The following is a 22,222-nucleotide window of genomic DNA, read 5'->3' as shown; positions in this document are numbered from 1 at the left end:
CCTCTAGGCCATTTTTGCATATGATATGAATGAAAAAAGCTTTGCGTATGGAGATTTTCTCTTCTTGGTCTTGATGTTATGCCTTTGATGGCACATCGGTTTGAGGCCTTTGGTTCTGGAGGTGCAATGCCCTATGTTATTCGTCGTCTTCTTCATCTGATCAAGGTAATCTCTACCATTCTCTTCTCTCTTGATCGAATTTCTAGACCTTCCATTTATTTGATTTTGTCAAGTTGTTTTGCTAGTTTCATTCAAGAGTTTTACTAAAGCATCAATCTAATTAATCTGAACTGATCCAATATTGAGATCAAATAGTTAGATTGAATCAATCTAGAACATCATATTTCTAAGAAGTGTTAATCTTGAGGTCCAACGGTGGGGATCAACTTGATTTTGATTGGGATCAACTAGGTTTACCCGGATCGTGAATTTCAAGACATTGGAGGGACCGAAGGATGGATTTGATCTATTTTCTAGGGTGTGAAACTCAAATTTCAACCATGGTATTGGGTGATTTTGCATATATTAGTGAGTGAATTGGTCTTCCCTACAAATCTTACATTGACAGTGTTTGGCTTGTATTGTGGATATGATCATGACTTGTATGGGGGAAAGGAGATCACTTTTTTCCATCTTCTTAAAGGTTCTTATGAAAATGCAGATTCATTACCTAAATAGGGTGTATAGACAATCTGTCTTGGGGTGGGGGCAATCTATGTCCTTATTTTAAGTCTAGTTGCTTTTGTTCTATGGAATAAGGGCTTGTTGCTTTTGTTTTATGGAATAAGGGCCTTCTATACAATTTTTGTAGCATTTTGTAGCATCAGTGTCTCCCATGAAACCGTCTGGTCATTTGATATCCATTTCCAACTTAACTGTATCAGTCTATCAGAAGTTAAGTTTCTAGATTGCTCCTTTGGTCATAATGTTCTATATCTCGCGCTCTTGTAGCTTTTCACAGTAGTTTGCTATTGGTTCTTAGTTCGAGTAAAATTGATTTAGAAATGATTATACGCTTATCTCAAGCTTGGATAGTGCAAAAATTCTTGTTTTGTTTGATGCAGAACACATTCTTGTTTTGGTTTTGACACACATGGGTTATGATGTGTCTCGCCGACTCCTGTAAATATGGCAAACACTCATGAATCCAAACCCATCCAACAGACCTATTGCGTAGAAATTGCTTCAATAAGGTGAAAATTCTCAATCAGTAGCCTGCATCCGGGCGTGCAGTCCGAAACAAATATGGGGGAGGCTCCACATTCAATCGATGCAATTTTTGGGCCGTGGCCATCCCTGCTATGCTCAGACAATTGGTTGGTAACAATCACACTGCACATATGCCACATGCTTAGCAGGTACCATTGAAACCACTTTACTATATTGGTCTCAAGACAACTGCATCAAACACCAGTCTATAAGGATGATCCAAGTCTTTCTACTAGTCTAATTTTTTCATTATATTTCTTATATTATTCCCATGAGCCCACCAGAACAATCATGTATTTTGTAGTGTATGTATTTCATGCCCATGGGCAATTTTTTCATTTCATATCAGTAAGAGATGATTCCATCAAGCGAGTAAGAAGTATACTGTTTTGTAAATTTTTTTTTCCCTAAAGAGAAGATGTTTTGGATGCAATGGTGTGGAACTTTTCTATGTATTTTTTCTATTGTTTTGTAAACAATCTTTTTATTTATTATGAAGAGAGATGTTTTGGATGCAATGGTGTAGCACTTTTCAAAAAAATTTTAAAAAATTCTGTCACCTATGTCTTCCTTTTAGCTCGCTGTTTGTTATGGAGACCTGCTCTACCCCTCCTCCTTCATCCTCAAACTTGTGGGCCCTACAATCATCCAGGTATGCAACCTTGTCTGTCATCACCTAGATCACATCTTCTCTTAATGGTAATGCAACCCACCAACGGTCAAGATTGCCCTACAATCTGAGTGTTGGCTGATGTGGACAGGGGCCCCAACAGTTGCTAGTAGGTCCAGGAGGACCAGGACAAGGGGTGTTTGGATCCAGGGAAAAGAACATTACTATGGAAAAATAAAATTCCAAGGTTTAGTAGGTTTGCATGTTTCCTTGAAAAAAAGGGAAAAAAATTTTATTTTAGGAAAAGAACTCCATGTGAAATGAGTTTAGCAAACAATGAAAAGCAATTTTCTATTGAAAAAATTCTGATTTTTCTCCCTTCCATCCAAACAGCAGGTAGAAGTATCCCCGAAACAGTAGGTCTGCATACGCAATTTTTCATGTATCCATTCGAAAATTATGCAATTTGGATAAATACCGTTTTCCTATTATAAGCTCTCTATTAGCTTCTTAATAAAGTTGCAAATTCCAACCACGCAGTCCCAACCTTTGATCTTGTAGACCATAATCCTGCCACTGAGATCAATAGACCTGGTCACATCCACATGGCATGTGGGCAAGTTAAATGGCCGTTAGGAAATAGCTTAACAGCCACCAAGCTATCAACTTATCATTAACAACCATAGAGACAAGAAACAATGGAAATAAACAAATGATTAATGATGATATTATTAAATTTTGTATGGGATTTAACTCAATTTGTGCAAAATCATTTCACTTGTTCACCCAAACAGGTTTCTACCTAAAGCTTTTATCTCATTCAATAGCCTAAAATTCACCAAAACTATACAACAAGAGAAGCAAAAAAGAAGCTAAACATTTACAGATTTGAAATCATCCATACAAATTATGGCCTTAGCTTTATATAAGACAAAAATACAAAAAGAAATATTACAACAATCGGGTATTAAGAAGCGTGAAAACCACCTTTCTTCCTCTGCAACTGAGATTCTTCCCTCCAAACAAAGTTCATAAATTCAAAAGATGATCTTCTCTACCAGCTCGAATCGATTGATCGAAACTTTTCACTCATCCTTCTGGACCTCTACTTCTCTGATCCTTTCCATGTTGATCTTACAAACTTTTGAGCTTTTTTAGTTCAAAAGCAAGCTCTGGCCAACCATGGAGACTGCTTTAATAACACTTTGTTCTTCAAGAATCACCAGCAATGACAAATAGATAATTAGCAATCAAAAGGCAGAAACAAAATCATGTGACCAGTAACATCAGTACCACATAAATCTGCTCTCTAATTCTAAAACAATCTTGCATTAACAATTTCCTCACATTGCTTTCAGTGATCGTATGATCCGGCAGAAGGGTTGCCGGAATTCTGGTCACACTGACCGCCCCTCCATGCATTTCCCCCATCTGAACTGCTACAAGCCTGATTTGGAAGGACATTATTCCCAAGATCGCCATCCAGGCTCATTTGCTGAACTTCTTGAGGAGACAATATCTTGATGCAGCGAACACAGCTCACGAATTCCCTGTGGATTTACAGAAACCCAGAAATCATACCTGAATCTAACCAACATAAAAGGGACAATTATGTCTCGCAAAATTCACCAGGTCAACTCAACTGTATAAATCAGGTTGAATTAAAGGGATTTGGCGATTTGCACAGGAAAAAAAAACCAAAGAAAGGAAAGCTGCATTCCACAAACTTGAGCCATTTTTTTTATGAACAAAAACTAAAGAGGACTGATATCTATACAACCATGTTTTGATAATGGGAAAAACTAACCTTGATTTATATCTTTTAACCAGCACTGAAAGGCTATTACAATTCCCAAAAGCTCTCAGTAGCCAATCAACGAAGTGTAAAACAAAGTGAGTCATCCCAAAACAAAGTGAGTCATCCCATAATCAAAACATTGTCGTGTAAGAAAACATTGTATTCCATCTTTTTATTTTTCAGATAAAAATGGAAACTCGCCCAAAAAATTATCAATCCCCAAGAACACAAACCCATTTTTGATCTTTCAACTCTTCCATTCCCAATCTCCCCTTTTCGTCCCTATTTCTCTTCAAACACATCTGGGTTTCTGATAAGGGCTTTTCCTTAAACAATGATAACTTTATAATGTCTCACATGTGATGAAATCTTTATCAATTTTTTTTTGGTCAGACCGAAAGCCATATAATACCTTTTACTTTAGAAACCTACTGTTTTTTGTTACTAAAAATTAGACTGAACACCAGCTTCTCCAAATTCTTGCAGCAAATCAAGTGATTCAACAGACAAATCTTGCAGCATGCAATGAAGATAATAATACTTTGAATGAAAACAAAGGTTCTACTACTAGAAAAAGACAATTCAACTTACTCCCAAGGGTCATCACCAACAAGCAAGACATCATTCTCATGATCAACATAGACCAGTTTCCAGCCTATCCTCTGTCGATCCTCGAGCTGTCCCTCTATTCCAAATCTGCGTGCAAGATCTTGTTTGAGCTCGTCATATCCCGAATAATGAGCTATATCTACAGATCGGCCAACAGCCCCACGCTTGTATACCTTCAGACATAGGAGGATTAGTTAATAAAGCTACTTTCAAACGAGAAAGAAGGGGAAAAAACATGAGAAAAAAAAACATGTCCTTCCAATTGAAGTGCTTCTACTGTAGGCGAAGAATCCAATAGTGTTTAAGATTACTATCCATGAATAAAAGGAAAAAGAAAAGAAGCATTTCTATTTATAATGACTTGTAAGTGGATGAGGTGAAGAGTTCAGGAGTATTTAGTATTTAAGTTTTAAGAAAATGTGCAAAAAGTGACAAATAAATTGAGCAAAACCAAACAGCCATTATTCCTTTCTTTCTGGGACAAAGTGCTTAATTCTTAAAGAAACTGATTTATCTTGGCCGAGTATGGGATCTGGTACAAAGTTTTTAAGATTTTTCTTAAATAACATACTAATAAACAATAAACAAGAAAAATGAAAAGATAAGCTTAATCTGATTAGCCATGTCACTGAGCGTCTGAATGTGTCTAATAACCAAGCTCAACGAGTGTCCAAAACACCCAACATGGCAGTTCTTTTAAAAGGAAATATCTTTGCTACAGAGTAAGAATAGTGCTTACTGAAACAACTAACCTTGGTGAATGTCCGCATTCGCTGAAACTGAGGTGGTGGAGGTGCCCACGAACCTCCGTTCAAGAAGCTGTCATCATTGATGGTAGAATCTATTGAGATTCCTGGATTGAATGTCATATCTGGGACCCCAAAAGATTGAGAAACTATTGAGGACGATAATTCCTGTTGAACTTCCTTTGAGTGGCTATAGTTTGTTAACATATCCCCCAAAGAGAGATGATTCTGGAAATCCTTATCTGATCCAATGCTCTTTGCTAACAAAGGATCGGGAGTCAATGGTACGCCCAGTGGCCCATCAATGCTAACTCCAAACAAAACATTATTCCTAGGGTCACCCTGAACTTCAACATCTTGCACGCTGTCTCTGAATAACATTGCTGAAGGATTGAAAGAGGATAGCGGGAGGCTTTGATGGAGAGGCCCATCAATCTGAGATAGGCAGACCGAAGTCCCTGAAGACGATGTGTCTAAGTATTCCATCTGTGGAGTGCTTAGGTACACTTGTTGGGCACCCCCCTGACTATGAGTCTTGGAGATGGTTATTGAAGGCTTGCCACGGACATCAGTTTTCTGTGACTCCTTGGATACATTTGGAGTAACGGTCATTGCCTCCAAAGTACCAGGGCTCAAAATAGTTGATGGTGACTGAGGCATCTGAGAAATGTCCTCTGCTAAAACCATTCCCCGATGGCTCCTGTTTAAAATCGATTGAGGAAGAACAGGACAGTTGTTTGTCGAAAGAGATGTGGAACAGGATGGCATATCGTCAGTGAGCCCTGACTGTGATCCTGGAGCTGCTTCTAAACAGTTGGGAGGACTTGAGAGCATATTGGTCGATGGAGGAGGCGGACCCACCAATCCAGACAACTCTGGCAGAATAGCTGATTGCTGCTGAAGCCTCTGCTGTGGCTGGTGCTGCATGGGTTGACACAACCGGGAGCTCATTTGAGTATTCTTTGCCATCTGTTGTGGTATCACATGCTGCTGAGAAAGTGAATTCGGATTCAGTAACTGTTGCGACACTTCCAAGAGTTGTCTCTGCTGCTCATGAAGTGGGGCCAATTGATGGGGCCCGGGTGGCGACAACAGTGTGTGCTGTTGCTGCTGTAGCTTCTGCAAAAGTTGCAATTGGATTTGCTGTTCAGAGAGCTGCAATTTATGATTCACTTGGTGTGAGAGCTGAGCTGGCATTTGGTTTTGCTGTTGATTTAAACCAATATTTTGCTGATTTTGAGGGAGATTCGCTTGATGCTGATGGTTTTGGGTCTGGACCAGAACCTGAGGATGTATTAATTGGTTCTTACTTTGGTTCTGGGAAAGTGTCTGACTAACCAAATGATGTCCCTGCCGCTGATTAATTTCATCTAAAGGCTGTTGTTGTGGGCGATTAACGGAACCTAATTGGTTCAATGTGACTGGTAGCTTTGGATGCTGATCGGGGTGTTGTGTTTGCTGAGGTGGTCCTGGGGCATTGAACTGCAAGTTATTTTGCTGCAAGATCTGAGCCTGCAAACCCAACTGACGGGACAGATCAGTTGAAGGAATATTCTGTAGAACGGGTCCGGTTAGTGATCGCATGTAATCGGGCTGCATTGTTGAGTTAGTGAGTCGAGGATTTTGCTGCATGTTCATCCACTGAACTAAGCTCAGCCCAGGGATGACACCATTCTGAGACTGAGGATCATTGATGCCTATTTCCTCGCCGAGCCAAGGTATTGTCCTTTCCTCATCTGCAATTTGATCCTAAATATGGTTAGACAATAATTCCACCATTGGAACTGTAAAAGAGCAGTTTACAAAAGTTTAATAACCAGAAAAGGGTGACCATTCAAACAGAGCATTGTGATCCTATGTAAATAATCAGTGTCATGAGCTTGCATGTCAATTACTGTTGATTTTCAGCTAGCAAGTAAACTGGAACTCAAAAATTGATTTCAAGTATTTTCAAGATTTGGAAAGCAAAAATTGAACCCTCAGATTGTTTGCTTACAAAGTCATAACCTTAACATAAATAACCATACCCACCATCAAAGGATTTTTTTTTCATCTTTTTTGAAGTGTTTTTCTTTATCAGCTGAGCCACGTGAAAATAGGAAATCAACAGATTGACTCTTGGCATTTGACTTTTAGATTTGGATATGTGGATTTTACAATCCAAGATTATAAAATTCTGGTTTTAGTTTAAAAGTAGTGTTTGGATAGCTAAAATACGGGATTTTATAATCCATTAGCCAGGATTTTAAGTAAGAAATCCAGGTTTTAGAAATCTCTCTCCCATCCTGAGATTTTTAAAACCTGGATTGGAAAAATGTCAGGAGTCGGGCTTTTCTTTCTCACTCTTCGTCTCACTTCACGCGCCATGCCCACCCTCCCCCTTCTTCTCTTTCCCTTGGTCAGCCAAGAACTCTGCTTTTCTTCTTGCTCCTCTCTTGAACTTGCTAGGGTTCTTCGGACGATGCATCCCCTTCTCCGGATTTCTTCTGTTTTTTTTTTCTTTCTTACAAGAAGTGGGACCAGTGCATGCATTTAAAAACGAAAAAAGAAACATATCGGAAGAACGAGATCAAATCCACACATTTTCTCAGCTCCTTTTGTTGAAGTTTGTACAAGAAAAAAGGTGATTTTGGGAGGATTTTGGCTGGGATTTGGAGATTGCTCTAAAGAAGTGTTCGTTGCATATCAAGAAATTAATATTTTGAATATTTTCTCCAAATCTTGTTGGTTCCTTTGTTTTGGCCATCTTCTTGCCATATTTGATTAGGGTTTGAAGGTGTGGACAAGTCTTTCATCAAAAGATCATTGGATTCACCCTCTTTCTTATAAGAGTTTTATTCATCGTGGTTCTTTCAGATAATGATGTGTTGTATGTATCAAACTAGTTCATTTGTCCCTTTCAATCGTCTCTACTCTCAATTGATCCATGAAACCTGTTTTCGTATAAAGAAGTGCTACTGAATTAGTTGCAGAATCATTAAGCTCTAGGTTTTTTGTCCATGCTGAACATTTTGATATTTTTATCCATGCCCTAAAGGCATGCTTTCACACTATCAATACCCACCATTGCTTTGGAATCCATTTTTGCATCCAAAGTCCAAACAGCATAATGCAGAATCCTTGAAAATGACACGATGTTAACCAAGCAGTATTTTCTAAAATCCAGGATTTATTTAGTAATCAGGCTTTCTTCAATCCTAGATTTTGAAGAAATCTAGGATTTTAAAATGATGCTATCCAAACAGCCCCATAAGGTCAAAGAAAGATCATGCACGAAGTACCTGGCATTCCTAGTTGTCTAGGGCGGGTTGATCTGAAAAATGGTGGGGGGCAGATGAAAAATGGTGTTACCACAGGTTCTATCTCCCAAATTGAAACCCGGTTACGTCTTTCTCCGGCAGAGGACTCGTCCCAGCCAACCTGTTTAAGAACATAGGATGGCGGGAAACATAAATTAATATTAAAGAGAGTTTAAAAAAGCAAGAAACATCAAGCATATACCATAAATTCTACCTGAAGATTACGCCACTGCGAGTTTTTCCACCTTACAGGATCTATATCACTGATGCCCGTAATTGTACCCATATACCTGCAGAACAAGGACCTAAAGTTATTATTCAGGGTTTAGTAACTCGATCAAGGGATCCAAAAAGTTGCAAATGCAACACAATCAAGAATAGAATTGAATTAAATGAAAAACTCAGTTTCAATAAATCCTTAAGAAACTAAAAAACTAGAGAAAGCAAACTAGAACACCCCTCAAGATACTCAATCGAGCACCGAGTTTTGAGTTGCCTTGGACTTAGGGCCTAATCAAGTCTCAAGCTTTTAAACCTTCTTGTTGTCCCTTACAAACCATCAAGAAGTGGATGGTCAACATTATAAATATAAGCTTATTTAAGATGAGAAGAATTTCTGGGGAGAGAACCTGTCCAAGTTAATCTGGACAGGCATGGCCCGCTGCCACATGTACAGACTTCGCAAGTGGCAACATTTTTGGGTGTCAGTCCTGTCATGATCGGATGATCTTAGCCCCCTGATCTAATGACAATATTTCTTGGATTTCTATGAAGAGCTTAGCTGTTGACTTTTCCTTTGCAGCCATGTATCTAACAGATGGGACCTTTTTTTAAGAATGAGACTTAGACTAATAGTGTTGCTTGATGGTTAGCCCATAAGATCAACTGCTCTGATCATCGAACTTGGGTGCCATGTGTAAAGTGGACCGTGGCTGTCGAAATTAATTTAGAAAGCTACTGTCACAAGAGTTGAATTAATTTGAGATAACAGAAAAACCAAGTAAAATCACCTTCTTGTTCCTGATTCTTCAGTTTCAAACATCATCCTAAACCGCATGCCAAGGGTTATCTGTTGGCTGTAAACTGCCTTATTATACTTGGCCAAAGGAATAACAAATTCTGAAGGACTAGCCCTGCAGAACAAGAAGATTGTTTCAGACAGTCTGTCAAAGTCCAAAGAAAACCAACCTCGATCCACTTGATTCCCGAACTTACACAGAATAGCATGTAAAAATCATAACACTAAGATAATCTTAAGAAAATTTGGCTATCATTTTCTAAAAGGAAAAAAAAATCTAAATAAAAGAAAGACATGCAACTGACCTCGGGTTGTAAAATATAGTGAAGGGGCTGTGGTTTGCAGAAGCATGGGCAGCAGCTGCTAGAATCCCAATATGCATACTATCGCTTGACAGGACGGATGATGATATATTTGTAGGCTGTCTATTAGCCCGCCTAATACCTAAAAGAAGCTGTGACTTCTCATCTCTGCTCATAAACACGAAATGAATAAGCAAAGAACAAAAGAATTAGCAGACCCTGAAATGGAAATTAATGGAAAGATGGACAACACCATTAGCTGGCTCTGAATGTGCGAAAAGAGAAATAAGACTGGCCATTTGTAGTTCATTGGGATTATATACAACTCAACTCAACTAAGCCTTTGTCCCAAACTAGTTGGGGTCAGCTAATGAATCTTTTAGAAAATTTCCATTGGGATTATATATACCTAATAAATAAGACAGAATCACCAGCAAATAGCCTCTTTCCACTAACAAATAGGCTCCAACCGGTTGTAAGTAAATGGCGCTTTGGCTGTCCTGCAGTTATGAACAGAATGGAATTGACTTTCGGATATGTTAGGCACTAAATTAGAAAAACCATATATATGCACAAAAGATAGGTAGTAATGTACATCAGTACATGTACATTATCCAATTATGATTCAAAAAATATAAATAAAAAAAATCTCGGTCACCATGTATATTCAGTATCTAATAATTAGCTTGGGTACTAAAAAACATGCCAAGCCAACTCAACTCATTAAAACATAGATCAAGGGAGTAACTTGAAAAAACTCAATCGATTACTTGAAAATTCAAACAAAGATTATAGTTCTAACTCAGGAAACTCGATTTAGCACTCAACTAAGTTTCAAGTAAATTCCGAATCAAGCCAATATAAAAAATATAAGAAAATCCTCGACTTTACAAACCTCGGATCATTTGAATGACTGTTAAACTGGCTTACCTCGAAAGATATGGCGGAAGGTCCATGCATTATCATGCAAATCTCTGGCCACAAGTTCTTGGGCGGGTGGCTGCAGCAAGAAATCCTACATAAACAACCGAGGAAAAAAAATAAGCAACTGATGGTTACAGAACTGTGTAACTAGCGTAACAAAGTTTTGGGTATGGGATATTCAATTACAAGAGGAGGGAAGATCTTCTCAGCTGCCCGACGGGGTACAGAGAAACCTCCATGTGTGCTTGTATCACTGGCAGTCAATGTTTTGCAGAAAAACTCCATCTGCGGTTTATTTGACTTGAGTGCAAGATCCGATGCTAATAATGCGTCCTTGTCATACTACATAAGAAATGGCAAATTCAGAAGGGCCATAAATGTTATGATAAGTTGAGCATCAAGCTATATAAGTGGTGCATTCATGTCTGTGAATGTGAGTGTTAAACTCACCCAATCCCGCAAACAATATCTTCTGTGCACTATAAAGCTTTGGTAGATCAAAGTCATCCATACGATGACATTATCCACTTGCTATAATGTTTTTTGTTGGCCAAGGAAGATTTTTGATTGCATACCTGCCTTGAAAAGGGAACTACCCTATTACATATATAGGACTTGGAAAGCAATAAATAATACAAGGACCTACCTCTAGGAGCGTAATCTTGAGTAAGTATCCTAAGCTAAACCTGAAGAAGGATCTACGCGAAATGATTCCTCACTTTCACACTTAAACAACCCGTTATCAACTTCATTCTTAGAAACATCAAACTCTGAAGGATTTTACGCTGCCATTTTTCTAACACTCTCCAACTGATGATGATCACATAAGTCAATCGATGTGTGGAATCTCTAAATCCGAAATGATGCATAAAGTAATAGAGGCACAATTACTAACTGTAAGTTGATCGCCGGAGACGAGAGTGGGCTCAGTTGTCGCCGGCCGTTGAGGAGGTTTCGTCGTCCGACGATGTTCCTAAGTAGAACACAGGTTCTGGAATTCCTGCGTCGCTGTTCGGACTCATCATCGGAGGAGGAGATGGGTTTTGCAAGGTTCTCAGAAAAGCTTCAAAGGAGGGATTGTTAGGAGTTGGGCTTCGCCTCCGGCGGGCCCTAACTGTCTCTTCTTCGTTGGGGGATTCAATTTTTGTAGTCTCTCTGCCTTCTCCTTCCTCTCCTTCTTTGGGGGATTCAATTTCTGTAGTCTTTCTGCCTTCTCCTTCCTCTCCTTCTTCCTCTTCTTCTTCTTCTTCTTCATCTCCTCCTTCGTATATTTCGGTGGCAGCACTTTCTGATTCAGAGGTTGATTCTCCTACCGTGTATACTTCTGGTTCATCATACTCCGTTTCGGTATCTGTCGCGTTTCCCATTTCGAACTCTTCTTCTCCTTCCGTTTCCTCCTCGGACGTAGGAGGAGGGAGGGGTCTGCACATTGTGTCTTAGGTCAGGTTGGGATATTTCAGCTGGTCGAATGGAGGAGTTCACGAAGAATATGCGCTCTAGTGGTTTGGAGTCGAACAGATTTCTCTCCCAATCTGATCTTGGAAATCGCAACTATGACGGCCGGGGGTCCTCAGTTGTCCGGTGGCAGATTAAAAAAAGCCGCCGAGAGGAGAGACTGCAAAGGGTTATAGAGAGAAGAAAAGCAAGTAACCTGGGGGACTGGCGATGCTCCAAGTGCAGATTCTTAAACTTCAGACGACGTCCCGAATGTTACCGATGTAGGAAGGTGTGGTCGGGTTTTGACCGTAATATCCCAGTTGGTTTCCAACGTCAGCTCCCGTCTACCTCAACTAGAACTGTAAAGAAGCTGCCTACCACGAATTTCCTACAGAACCGTTTGGAGGGGATGCAATCTAGGGGACAGATAGAGCCCGAAGGGAGTCAGCAGGAGACGGAGGTTGTTGCGGTAGGCCCGGAGGTGATGGACAATCTGTCTCAGTGCCCGGAAGAAATATGGGCTGAATCCATTGAGTTGGGATCTAGGTTCGACCTTCAACGAACTTTTTGGGGTAAAACTAGAACAGGATCAATGAAAGATTTTACGAAGTTAAAATGTTGGTTAGAAGAAGCTTTGGGAATTTCAGCCAAGTTCGAGATTTTTCCGATAGCCCAAGAGGAGGTTGCTATAACGTCTTCCCCGGATGCCTCGTACGTTGACTGCAGACTTCGGTGGGCTAATGCCAAGGATTGTCCTTTTGAAGAGCTACGTGAATGGAAGGATAAATTTTCCGGGAATTTCACGTCTTCATGGTGGTCGATTGTAGGGCTTCCTCCACATGCATGGGTGGTGGAAAATTTCAGGAAAATAGGTTGTCGTATTGGAAGGGTGCTAGCCACAGATGGATCATGTGATGGTTATGAGAAAGCGTTAATTCTTCTGATGACATCTTCAACCACCCCAGATTCTCTGAAATTACCGGTTTGCATCGACGAAACAGTGTACTGGGTGATGGCGTCAAGAAATGATAAACGTCCGGACGTACACAAAGTTCGACACTCAGACGAATTCAAGCGAACTTGGTCGGAAATTCTCTGTAACTCCGGTAATGGGCGGTCGGAGAAGACAATGGCGCAAGATAGTAATTCTGCGGTGGTAGGTCTAACGAGCGCACCTCCCTATATTCTATTACCCTCCTACGTGTCCTATGCTGTGAGTGATAGCGTATGCAGAAATGGGAAGGGGACGGGTGTCAGGCATGTTGCGTCTGGTCTCCTCTGTCAGGATGACGTGGCGATTGGAGCAAGCTCCTCCAGACGGCGGGAAACAGCCTTTACAAGTTCAACTTCCCAGGTTCTCCTATCTCCATTGATTCAACTTGAGTCTCCCTATCCGTCGGATCGGCGTATAAAGAAGATGTGGGCCCCTCCAACTCAGCCTAAAGTGTTGGGCCTGTCTGAAAAATATAATATAGGGCTTTCTCCTTTTTCATCTTTTAATCGGGTTATAGCCCATATTGACGGTTCTACCGCAAAGGACAAAAGCCCATCTTCACCTCTTATCCAATTATCGGCTTTTGTTGGCCACTCGCAGCTTTCAGAATCCCATATTCTGCTTCTTGGTGATAAGGTAGCGGCTGGAAATTCTCGTCTAGTAGTCAATTTATCTGAGGCATTTACTGGAGTGTCCTATGATGAGCTTAATATTGAAGATACTCAAGAGGGTCACGGTATACAATAGGGGGGATGTTTGGATCGTTACGATTAGGAATACTCAGATCTAGATACTCTATCTTGTGCGACCATTGCTTTGATTCCAAACGCTGGTGCGGCACTTGGGGGTTCAGTCTCCGGTAAAGAAATTTGCCATAGCCAAGTTCGGGTGGACTCTCCGGAGCGAGGCCTAATCGATTTCTGCTCTAGCCGAATGACGAACGATTTTTCTCACGCCGGTAGGAGGGAGTGTACGGTTGAGGCAGAGTATAGTGGAGGTGGTCTGGTTTCCCGAGAAGATACCGTGAAAGAAAGCCTAGCGTTAGTATTATGTGTGGAGGAAAATATTAGTCCTCTTTCCTGGGTCGATCCCAAATCCGAAATTCTGGAGATTTTTGTAAATCATATAATTTCCACCAGCACAGTTTTGGGATTGACCTACTCCGGACCGGAAGATCAATTGCGTTCCATGTTCAGAGTTGCGGAGCTTCGAGAAATGGATCATAGGACCGTTGAAGATCCTTCGAGTGTTAGAAGGTGTCAGGAAGATGTTACGGGAGCTAACCAAACTGAAATCAGATGTAAATTATGAAAAATCTCCCGCTAGTAAGAAAGTGGTTCGTAATTCGCGAATGAATAGTAGAAATTGCCCCAGGGGAAGTGCACAGCGGTCGTCCGGTTGTAAATGAAGATTTTATCTTGGAATGTAAATGGGTTGGGGTCCTTGGAAAAAAAGGCACAGGTCAAAGACATAGTAAAAAGTACTAAGCCGGTTATAGTTTGTATTCAAGAAACAAAAATAGGGGTAGCAAACAGAGCTCTGATCATGAGTTTAGGTGGCAATTCCAATTGGGATTGGCTCTCGCTGGCATCTGAAGGGGCTGCAGGAGGTATTTTAGTTATGTGGGATCAATCTAAATGGGAGATCCAAGATTCTTGGGTAGGTCAGTTTTCCGTCTCAATAGTTCTCAGTCAGGTGGGAAACAAAGATGTGGTTACTTTTTCAGGCATCTATGGCCCTACAGATAGGTCGGCTAAGCGCCAGATGTGGGAGGAACTTACCATGATTAGGAGTAAATGGGGAAATCCGTGGTGCTTAGGGGGAGATTTCAATGAAATCAGAAGGGTCGAAGAAAGATTGGGGTGTAGCAGAACTTCCCAGAATATGATTGAGTTTTCAGATTTCATTGCTGAAAATGAACTAATTGATATTCCGCTGATGGGGGCTAAATTTTCTTGGTCCAGAAACTCAAGGAAAAGTCGGTTAGATCGCTTTTTGTTCTGCCCTGGTTGGAATTCTATGTTCCCGGAAGTGTGTCAGAAGGCGATTGTGCATTCCGTTTCTGATCATTGCCCGCTGTTGTTGGATCCAAGATTGGATTCATGAGGTCCCTCACCTTTCAGATTCGAGATAGCGTGGTTAGAAATTCCTAACATGGTTGAGAGGCTGGGGGGGTGGTGGGAATCACATACGGTGGATGGTGTAGCTGACTAGATCATAGGGGCGAAACTCCGTTTTGTTAAAAAAAAGCTCAAAGAGTGGAATTCTCTCAGATTAGAGGCTCTCCATGAGCGTCAATTATGGCTAAAAAATCGAATTCGGGACATATCTTTGGCCGATGAGGAAAGGTTAGCTTCAGAGGATGATTTGAATGAACTGGGAAAAATAAAGGAGGAACATAGAGGCAGCCTCCTGCAGGCAGAAATCTCATGGAGGCAGAAGTCCCGAGTTAGTTGGTTAAAGGAAGGAGATAAAAATACTGCTTACTTTCATAACATGGCCAGTGCAAGGCGTCGGAATAATAGAATCGAGGTATTGGAAGTGCAGGGATCCTTATCTTGTAGCAAAGAGGTGATTACCATGGAAATTCTTGACTACTATCGGAAGTTATATTCAGCGGAAGGTATTGTTCGGCCCAGGCTGGATGAGGTGATCTTTAAATCTCTCGATGCTATTAGCATCTCGGGACTGGAAAGCCCTTTTTTGGAGGAGGAGGTGGAGAAAGGGGTATTCTCGATGAATCGTGATAAAGCTCCGGGGCCGGACGGTTTCTTCCTTGCTTTCTTTCAGGCTTGTTGGGCGTATGTAAAGGGAGATATTATGGCCTTTTTTCGAGCATTTCACGATGGGTTGGAGTTGGATCGAGGAACAGGAGCCACTTTTATTGCTCTCATTCCAAAAGTTAAAGGAGCAGTGAAAGTATCTGACTTTCGGCCTATTAGCTTGGTAGGTTGTCTACATAAGATCTTGTCCAAAGTTTTGGCGGACCGGCTAAAAAGGGTACTTCCAACTATCATTTCTGAGAATCAGAGTGCTTTTGTTGGCCACAGACAAATCTTGGATTGCTCGCTGGTGGCTAATGAAATGGTGGATTGGATGGCAAAATTAGGTGAGCAAGGTGTTATTTGTAAGCTGGACATGGAAAAAACGTATGACAGAGTGGATTGGTAATGTTTGGACTACTTTCTACAAAGAATGGGTTTCGGTGGGAAGTGGCGAGGGTGGATCAAAAGTTGCTTATCTTCACCCTATTTTTCCATTCTTATTAATGGCTCTGCAAAAGGTTTCTTTAAATTGTCTCGAGGCTTGCGTCAAGGGGATCCTCTATCTCCCTTTTTATTTGTTATTGTTGCGGAAGCCCTCAGCGTGCTGCTGATGAAAGGCCGATTGGAGAGTCTGATTTCAGGGGTTAAATGTAGCGAATCTGGGATTGAAGTCTCGCACTTGCAATTTGCGGATGACGCCCTTCTCTTTTCCTCTCCCCAGGCCTCAAAGATCCTCAATCTTAAGGCAATTCTCAGGTGTTATGAATTAGTAACAGGGCTTCGATCAAATTTCTCAAAATCCAGACTTTACGCTGTTAATATAGACGAGGAAGGAGCTTCTAGTCTAGCCAATATTATGGGGTGTTCGCTAGAGAGTCTGCCTGCATCTTATTTGGGATTGCCCTTGGGAAGAGGGCGACCCCATAAAAGTGCATGGGATCCCATTGTGGAACGAATCGAACGACGACTTGATACATGGAAGAGGAACTTGGTATCTAAATGAGGCAGATTAACCTTGATTAAGGCCGTATTGGCCAATATACCGATGTATCAGTTATCATTATTTAAATGCCCTGTGTCTGTTGTCCAGCGTATTGAACAGATTCAGAGAAGATTTTTGTGGGGGGGATCTGAGCAGAAGCGGGTTATGACCTTAGTGAATTGGGAATTGGTTTGCAAGCCAATTCAAGGAGGAGGCCTCGGAATTCGAAGGATCAAGCAGGTAAATCAAGCACTGATGGGAAAATGGCTGTGGAGGTTTGGTGAAGAAAAATCAAGACTATGGACTAAAGTAATATCAGGGAAATATGGTGCTGCTCAAGGTGATTGGGTTACTATGAATAGCTTTAGCAAATCTGGGGTGACAATATGGAGGGATATCCTGTGCCTAACTCCTCTATTTGATCGAGGAGTTAGGTATAGAGTGTATTTCGGCGACAGGGTCTCTTTCTGGTCCATGAGGTGGTGTTCGAGTTCCCCTTTAAAAGTTTTATTCCCTGACCTCTTTTTAGTTGCCGCTGATAAGTCAGTTTTATTGAAAGATTGCTATGAGCGACTCGCTGGTAAAGTTATCTGGAATCCTCTCTTTCGTCGGAATTTTTTTGATCGAGAATTGCCCTCGGTGACAAATCTATTTCAGACTCTTGATCAGATCTATATAAGTTCTTCAGGGGAAGACAGAAGGTTGTGGGTATTAAACTCTTCAGGATGTTTTTCGGTCAAGTCTTTCTATAATAGTCTGTTGCCTTATGAGGAAAATGCTCTGGTAGCAAGGGTATGGAAAATAAAGGCTCCTCCTAGAGTATGTTTCTTTGGATGGTCAGCGTTAAGAAATAGAATCCCAACGGTGGACTTTCTGAGAAAGAGAAATATGCTGATTATTGATCACTGTGCTATGTGTATTGAATCAGGGGAGTCGGTAGACCATATTTTCATCCACTATGGAGTAGCTCGGGAGGTTTGGGCGAGGATTTTAGAAAGGTTTGGTATTAATTGGGTGTTTCCATCCTCTCTTCCAGACTTGTTCGCAGGCTGGTCATGTACACCATGGGGCAAAAAAGGTAAGCGATTGTGGTGGCTTTCTCTAATGGCCTTCCTAGGGTTATATGGATCGAAAGGAACTCTCGAGTCTTTGAAGGGAAAGCTAAATCTCCTTACTTTCTATTTATTAAGGTCATTGCTCTTACTATTTCTTGGGCTCGAGCTCTTCCGTTATTCCGATTCGTTTCGGCCTTCGAATTGTGGGAAGGGTGGGGAGTTGTTTGCAATAGCTAGGAGAATATTAATGTTTCCATCCAGCACTGGTGCCCTCCTCCTGAAGGGATAGTCAAATTAAATTTCGATGGCTCAAGCTTGGGTAGCCCTGGTCCAGCAGGGATTGGTGGAGTATTAAGAGACAGTGATGGTGGGGTCTTTAAGGCTTTTTCTGGTCCAATCGGCATAGCAGATTCGAACGAGGCGGACGTAAGAGCAGCGCATCAAGGTATCCTGTGCTTGGCAAGGGGCCGATTAGAAAGTTGTATTGTGGAGGGTGATTCGCTGAATGTTATCAGATGGCTTAGGGGCCCTAGGTGTTCTCCGTGGCGTTTTCTTCATTTCTTTGACGAAATTAAAGATATCTTACAAGGGCTTCAGGTATCTTTCCAGCATGTGAGAAGATCTGCTAATGATGTGGCCGATAAGTTGGCGAAAGATGGAGTTTCGAAGCAGGATTTCGATCTTTATGATTTTCTTCCTCCCTAAATGTATCTCCCGGATAGTTTAAGTTCCTTGGGTGTTGTTTGTTTTTCTCGTATTGTTTGGGGGACTTCCTCAGTCTTCTTTTAATATATTCTGCTACCATTCAAAAAAAAAAAAAAAAACATCAAACTCTGAAATGCCTAGGATCTCAATTAATGCAACAAGCTCACCATCTGTCAACACTACGCAACTGAGTCCAATCCCCCAACGCAATCTCCAACTTTTTCCTCTCGATTAGTGTTGTCCTATTCATCGATAGAAACATTTCACGAGCAATTTCCAGGGCCCAAATATCATTCAAAATCATATCATATCCCCCTTTTCCACCCTAATTTTAACACTCCTTACTAAAACAAAAGGCACCTGATATAACTAACACAGTGTAAATCTCCCTGCCCAAATATCCTCCCAAAATCTTTCTCCACTTCCACTAACCACACACATAATAAACACATATTTCATGCAGACATGTCAAGAGACTCCCAAGTAAAAAGAAGTAAAATAAAATTAATAAAAATAAGCAAATAAATAAATAAATAAAACTTGTACTCACAATGTGTTTTAGGATTTTTATTTCCATGGTATTTAGTATTAGGGATTTTATTCTCCATGTTATTTAGAGATAGGATTTTATTTACTTCCATGGAACTTTATTTTCATTGCCTATATATAGGCCTCTCATGTATTAGAGATTTTAAGTTTTGATGATTAATAAAATTGATTGAAAATTTCTCCCCTTTTACATTTTTCTTCCCCTCTTTCTTCTCTATTCTTCCTCTCCAATTCTTCTTCTCTGATTCTTCTATCTCTTCCCTGGACTGCATCACTTTTAGGACGGACTAATTTCTTTATTTGTAGTTTATCGTTACTGTCTCTTTTTGACGCGGCTCATCCCTTGCATTTGTTTGTGGTATTGGTCTTTAATTGTACTGTTTTTTTAGTAATACATTTCACAGCCACCATTCAAAAAAAAAAAAATGATGCCCTGCACCTTTGCAGCAATCAAACATTTAGAGAACACATAAGAAAGATCAAATTCACAATAGTAGATACTTTGTTCTATAATTTCAGGAAATGATTTAGCGCTATAAGCCTATAAGTTATAGCATTAGATATTGACAATTAGCCATTCAGATGACAATTAAGGAAACAACTGAAATTAACATGAATGAATACTTACTGTATTTACTGGTTGAAGTGTCATTTGAGCATATACTTCATCTGTCTCCGCATCTGCCTAGAAATAGAACACAATGAAAATAAATAAGGTAATCAGATTATCGATTATTGAAAACCCACCTATGACGGAAAAAAGTAGAGACCAACGAAAACCGATTTCCATCACAACACAAATTATGTGTGTTTACAAAGTAAAAAGAGCTGAAGAAAAAGTGTTATACATGCAATGTAACATTGTGAAGGAGGCAAATCAACTTTGAAGGCAGATTGGGGTAGTTTGGGATGTGAGCATCGGCATCCTTCTGCATAGAAGCTGCAACCTGGAGATGGTCCAAAAAACAATTGTAAAAAAGTATTGAAACTGGTTTTTGCATGATAGAATAGCCACCTCAGGTGGTTTAAGAAGTATTGAAACTGGTCATAATAGCAAAAAAGAAATTCAAAACAAAATATGATGAAATAAAAATAAGGCGATCAAAACCCATTTACAAACAAACCAGCCTTCTACCAAAAAAAATAAAAAATTCTATGGTTAAGATTTATTAAATTTTAAGTCGGAATTTGTTTCTGCTTATCTCTATGAGAATGAAAATGCAGATATAAAATAATAATAATAAGGTACTTGCTAGGCACATTCTCGGAAAGCCATTTTCTTGGCTGGCTTTTGCATGATAGAATAGCCACCTCAGGTGAATTAAATGAATAAAACAAAATATGTCAAAAAGTATACCTGTGTGGCTGTTCTCACAGGCAAGCTAATTTGCCAGGCCCTTTAAACCTGTTACATACCATAGTGGGTCCCACCTAATCGCACACCTAGGCAGGCCCCCACTTAGGACCGCAACATATACAAAAGTTAAAAAGCTTCGCCACTATGCATATAATAGCCAGAATGCCAGATCTCTCTCTCTCTCTCGGTAATGCCACCCCTACTTTTTCTCCTACTCTCCGAGTCTATGCTACGCAACCAAACACTACTAAGTCTATTCCGCTATTCTCCTAGAGATAATTCTAGACAAATCCAATGCTTGTCTCCTATCTCTTGACTCCTTATTCTACTACTCTCCGAGGCATAAATCCAAACATCCCTGGATTGTGTTGCTGTGCTGGGAAAGAACATGAGAGTGTATTTTTTTCAACACCAAACCGCTTGGTTTATCAAAAAATCCAGGTTGGGCAACTTTTTGATGGATTTTTTGACAGATCAAGCGGTCAAAAATCCACTTTCCACGTACTTTCCTAGCAAAGTGATGATACATCCAAACAGACTAGAGAAAATGCCAACCCACATTCCTTGCCAATTAACAAAAAACCATGAAAAAAACTAGTATTTTTCCTACGTATTCCTTCTTCTACCCGTGTAAGAAATATATTCAACATAAATTGATAGCCATAGATCAAAGGGTACATTAGTCATTTAACAATAGCAAATAAAATAAGAGTAAGAGGCGAAGTTTAACGAGTAACACAACACGGCGCACGATAGCAAGAAAACCTAATTTACCTGTTCGCTGTGGCCTTGAGGAAAATAAAGCACGTAAGTTCCCACGGGCGGTAACGTCACAAGTGGTCCGGCACACGCGTGCCATAGCTCCGGGTTTATGCTCTTTCTCACTCCTGAGATAACACGTGTCAACACTTAATTGGATAAAAAAAATTCCAAACCAAGACGAAACCCTTGTACCTTTCTTCTTCCCGGCAACAAAAAGACACCGAGAAACCAACAGAAGAAAAATAAATGAAGATAAATCATTAAAATTCACAATTTCAAAAAAAAAAAAAAAAAACACAACAAAATAAATGAAAAATCAAAAGAAAATGAATTTCCAATGGATTGAAGGAATTTTTCGGAAAAGTTTGGAAAAGAAAAATATCACTAAATTTTCCTACGTCTTTTACACTTGAAAAATATCAAAATTTTTCTTTAGAGGCAGCTTCGATTTATGATAATATTCACTCTAAATTAACTATATTCATATTATTATCTTCTAAATCGTGGAAATAGAAATTTTTCCAGAGAAAAATCTTTCCATCGGAAATGTTTTTCTTGCAATCCAAACAGGAAGATGCATTTGCAGCCGAGATAGTTTTTTTTTTTTTTTTTTTTTTTCTCTTTTACCTTCGCAGGGATTTGGTGCCACTCCGTTCGCCTGAACCCTCATTGTACGGTCTCCGGCGACTTCACCACTCTGATTCGCAGGAAAACAGCCGGAAATATGACATGGCACGTTTACTAGCTGAGAAATAGATGCATAGCGTCAGATTCACGGCGCCGTGACCAGCCGGAAAATCTCGAATTTGTCTCTCTAGAGACCTTAAAACCCTATTTCTCAACAACGTGAAATGAGAGAGAAGAAATGAGAGTAGATGGTTTGAAATCGGGGACTCAATGTAATAATCGGGGTCCGAAAACGATATTTTCAGGCCGAGACGTAGCTGGAGAGCTCGTGGCGCCCGTGCCGGTAAGTTTCGGGGATCGGGCACCGGAAAACCTGCCGCGAAACGGTGGCCGACAAGAGGAAGACCGGAGAGTCAAAAATATTCTCGCTCTGCCCCCTAACTCTCCCTACAATCAGACATATTTCTTTTTTTT

General features: G+C 40.4%; 2 protein-coding genes across 5 annotated transcripts in view; one reads left to right on the top strand and one right to left on the bottom strand.

The window, feature by feature from the left end:
* Positions 1–3,718, top strand: part of LOC143879839 (protein FAR1-RELATED SEQUENCE 5-like) — a 10,064-nt gene extending 6,346 nt beyond the window's left edge. For all 3 annotated transcript variants that reach the window (XM_077382470.1, XM_077382472.1, XM_077382475.1), the window contains one exon: positions 1,065–3,718. Coding sequence is in view for 1 of the 3 variants with exons in the window: in XM_077382472.1 (XP_077238587.1) it covers positions 1,065–1,104 (40 nt within the window). In the remaining 2 variants the exon portion in view is untranslated. The remainder of the gene's footprint in view (positions 1–1,064) is intronic.
* On the bottom strand, positions 2,598–22,222 carry LOC143879838 (auxin response factor 19-like). 2 transcript variants are annotated; one of them, XM_077382467.1, is made up of 15 exons: positions 21,749–22,222; positions 21,134–21,246; positions 19,851–19,949; positions 19,631–19,687; positions 10,702–10,857; positions 10,522–10,606; positions 10,001–10,091; positions 9,595–9,759; positions 9,282–9,404; positions 8,486–8,561; positions 8,254–8,392; positions 4,979–6,708; positions 4,209–4,399; positions 3,167–3,369; positions 2,598–3,029 (listed from the first exon to the last, which is right to left on the bottom strand). In XM_077382467.1, exons 1-14 carry the CDS (start codon positions 21,789–21,791, stop codon positions 3,174–3,176), a joined length of 3,264 nt encoding a protein of 1,087 aa, XP_077238582.1. In that variant the 5' UTR covers positions 21,792–22,222; the 3' UTR covers positions 2,598–3,029; positions 3,167–3,173. The 2 variants fall into 2 exon arrangements, with proteins under 2 accessions (XP_077238582.1, XP_077238583.1); XM_077382468.1 differs by having other exon boundaries at positions 19,631–19,683.

Source organism: Tasmannia lanceolata, unplaced genomic scaffold (assembly GCF_043159265.1).
Source record: "Tasmannia lanceolata isolate RefF3 unplaced genomic scaffold, GAP_Taslan_0.1 ptg000006l, whole genome shotgun sequence".
In the NCBI taxonomy this organism is placed as follows: Eukaryota; Viridiplantae; Streptophyta; class Magnoliopsida; order Canellales; family Winteraceae; genus Tasmannia; species Tasmannia lanceolata.
This window is presented reverse-complemented; position numbering and strand designations above follow the sequence as displayed.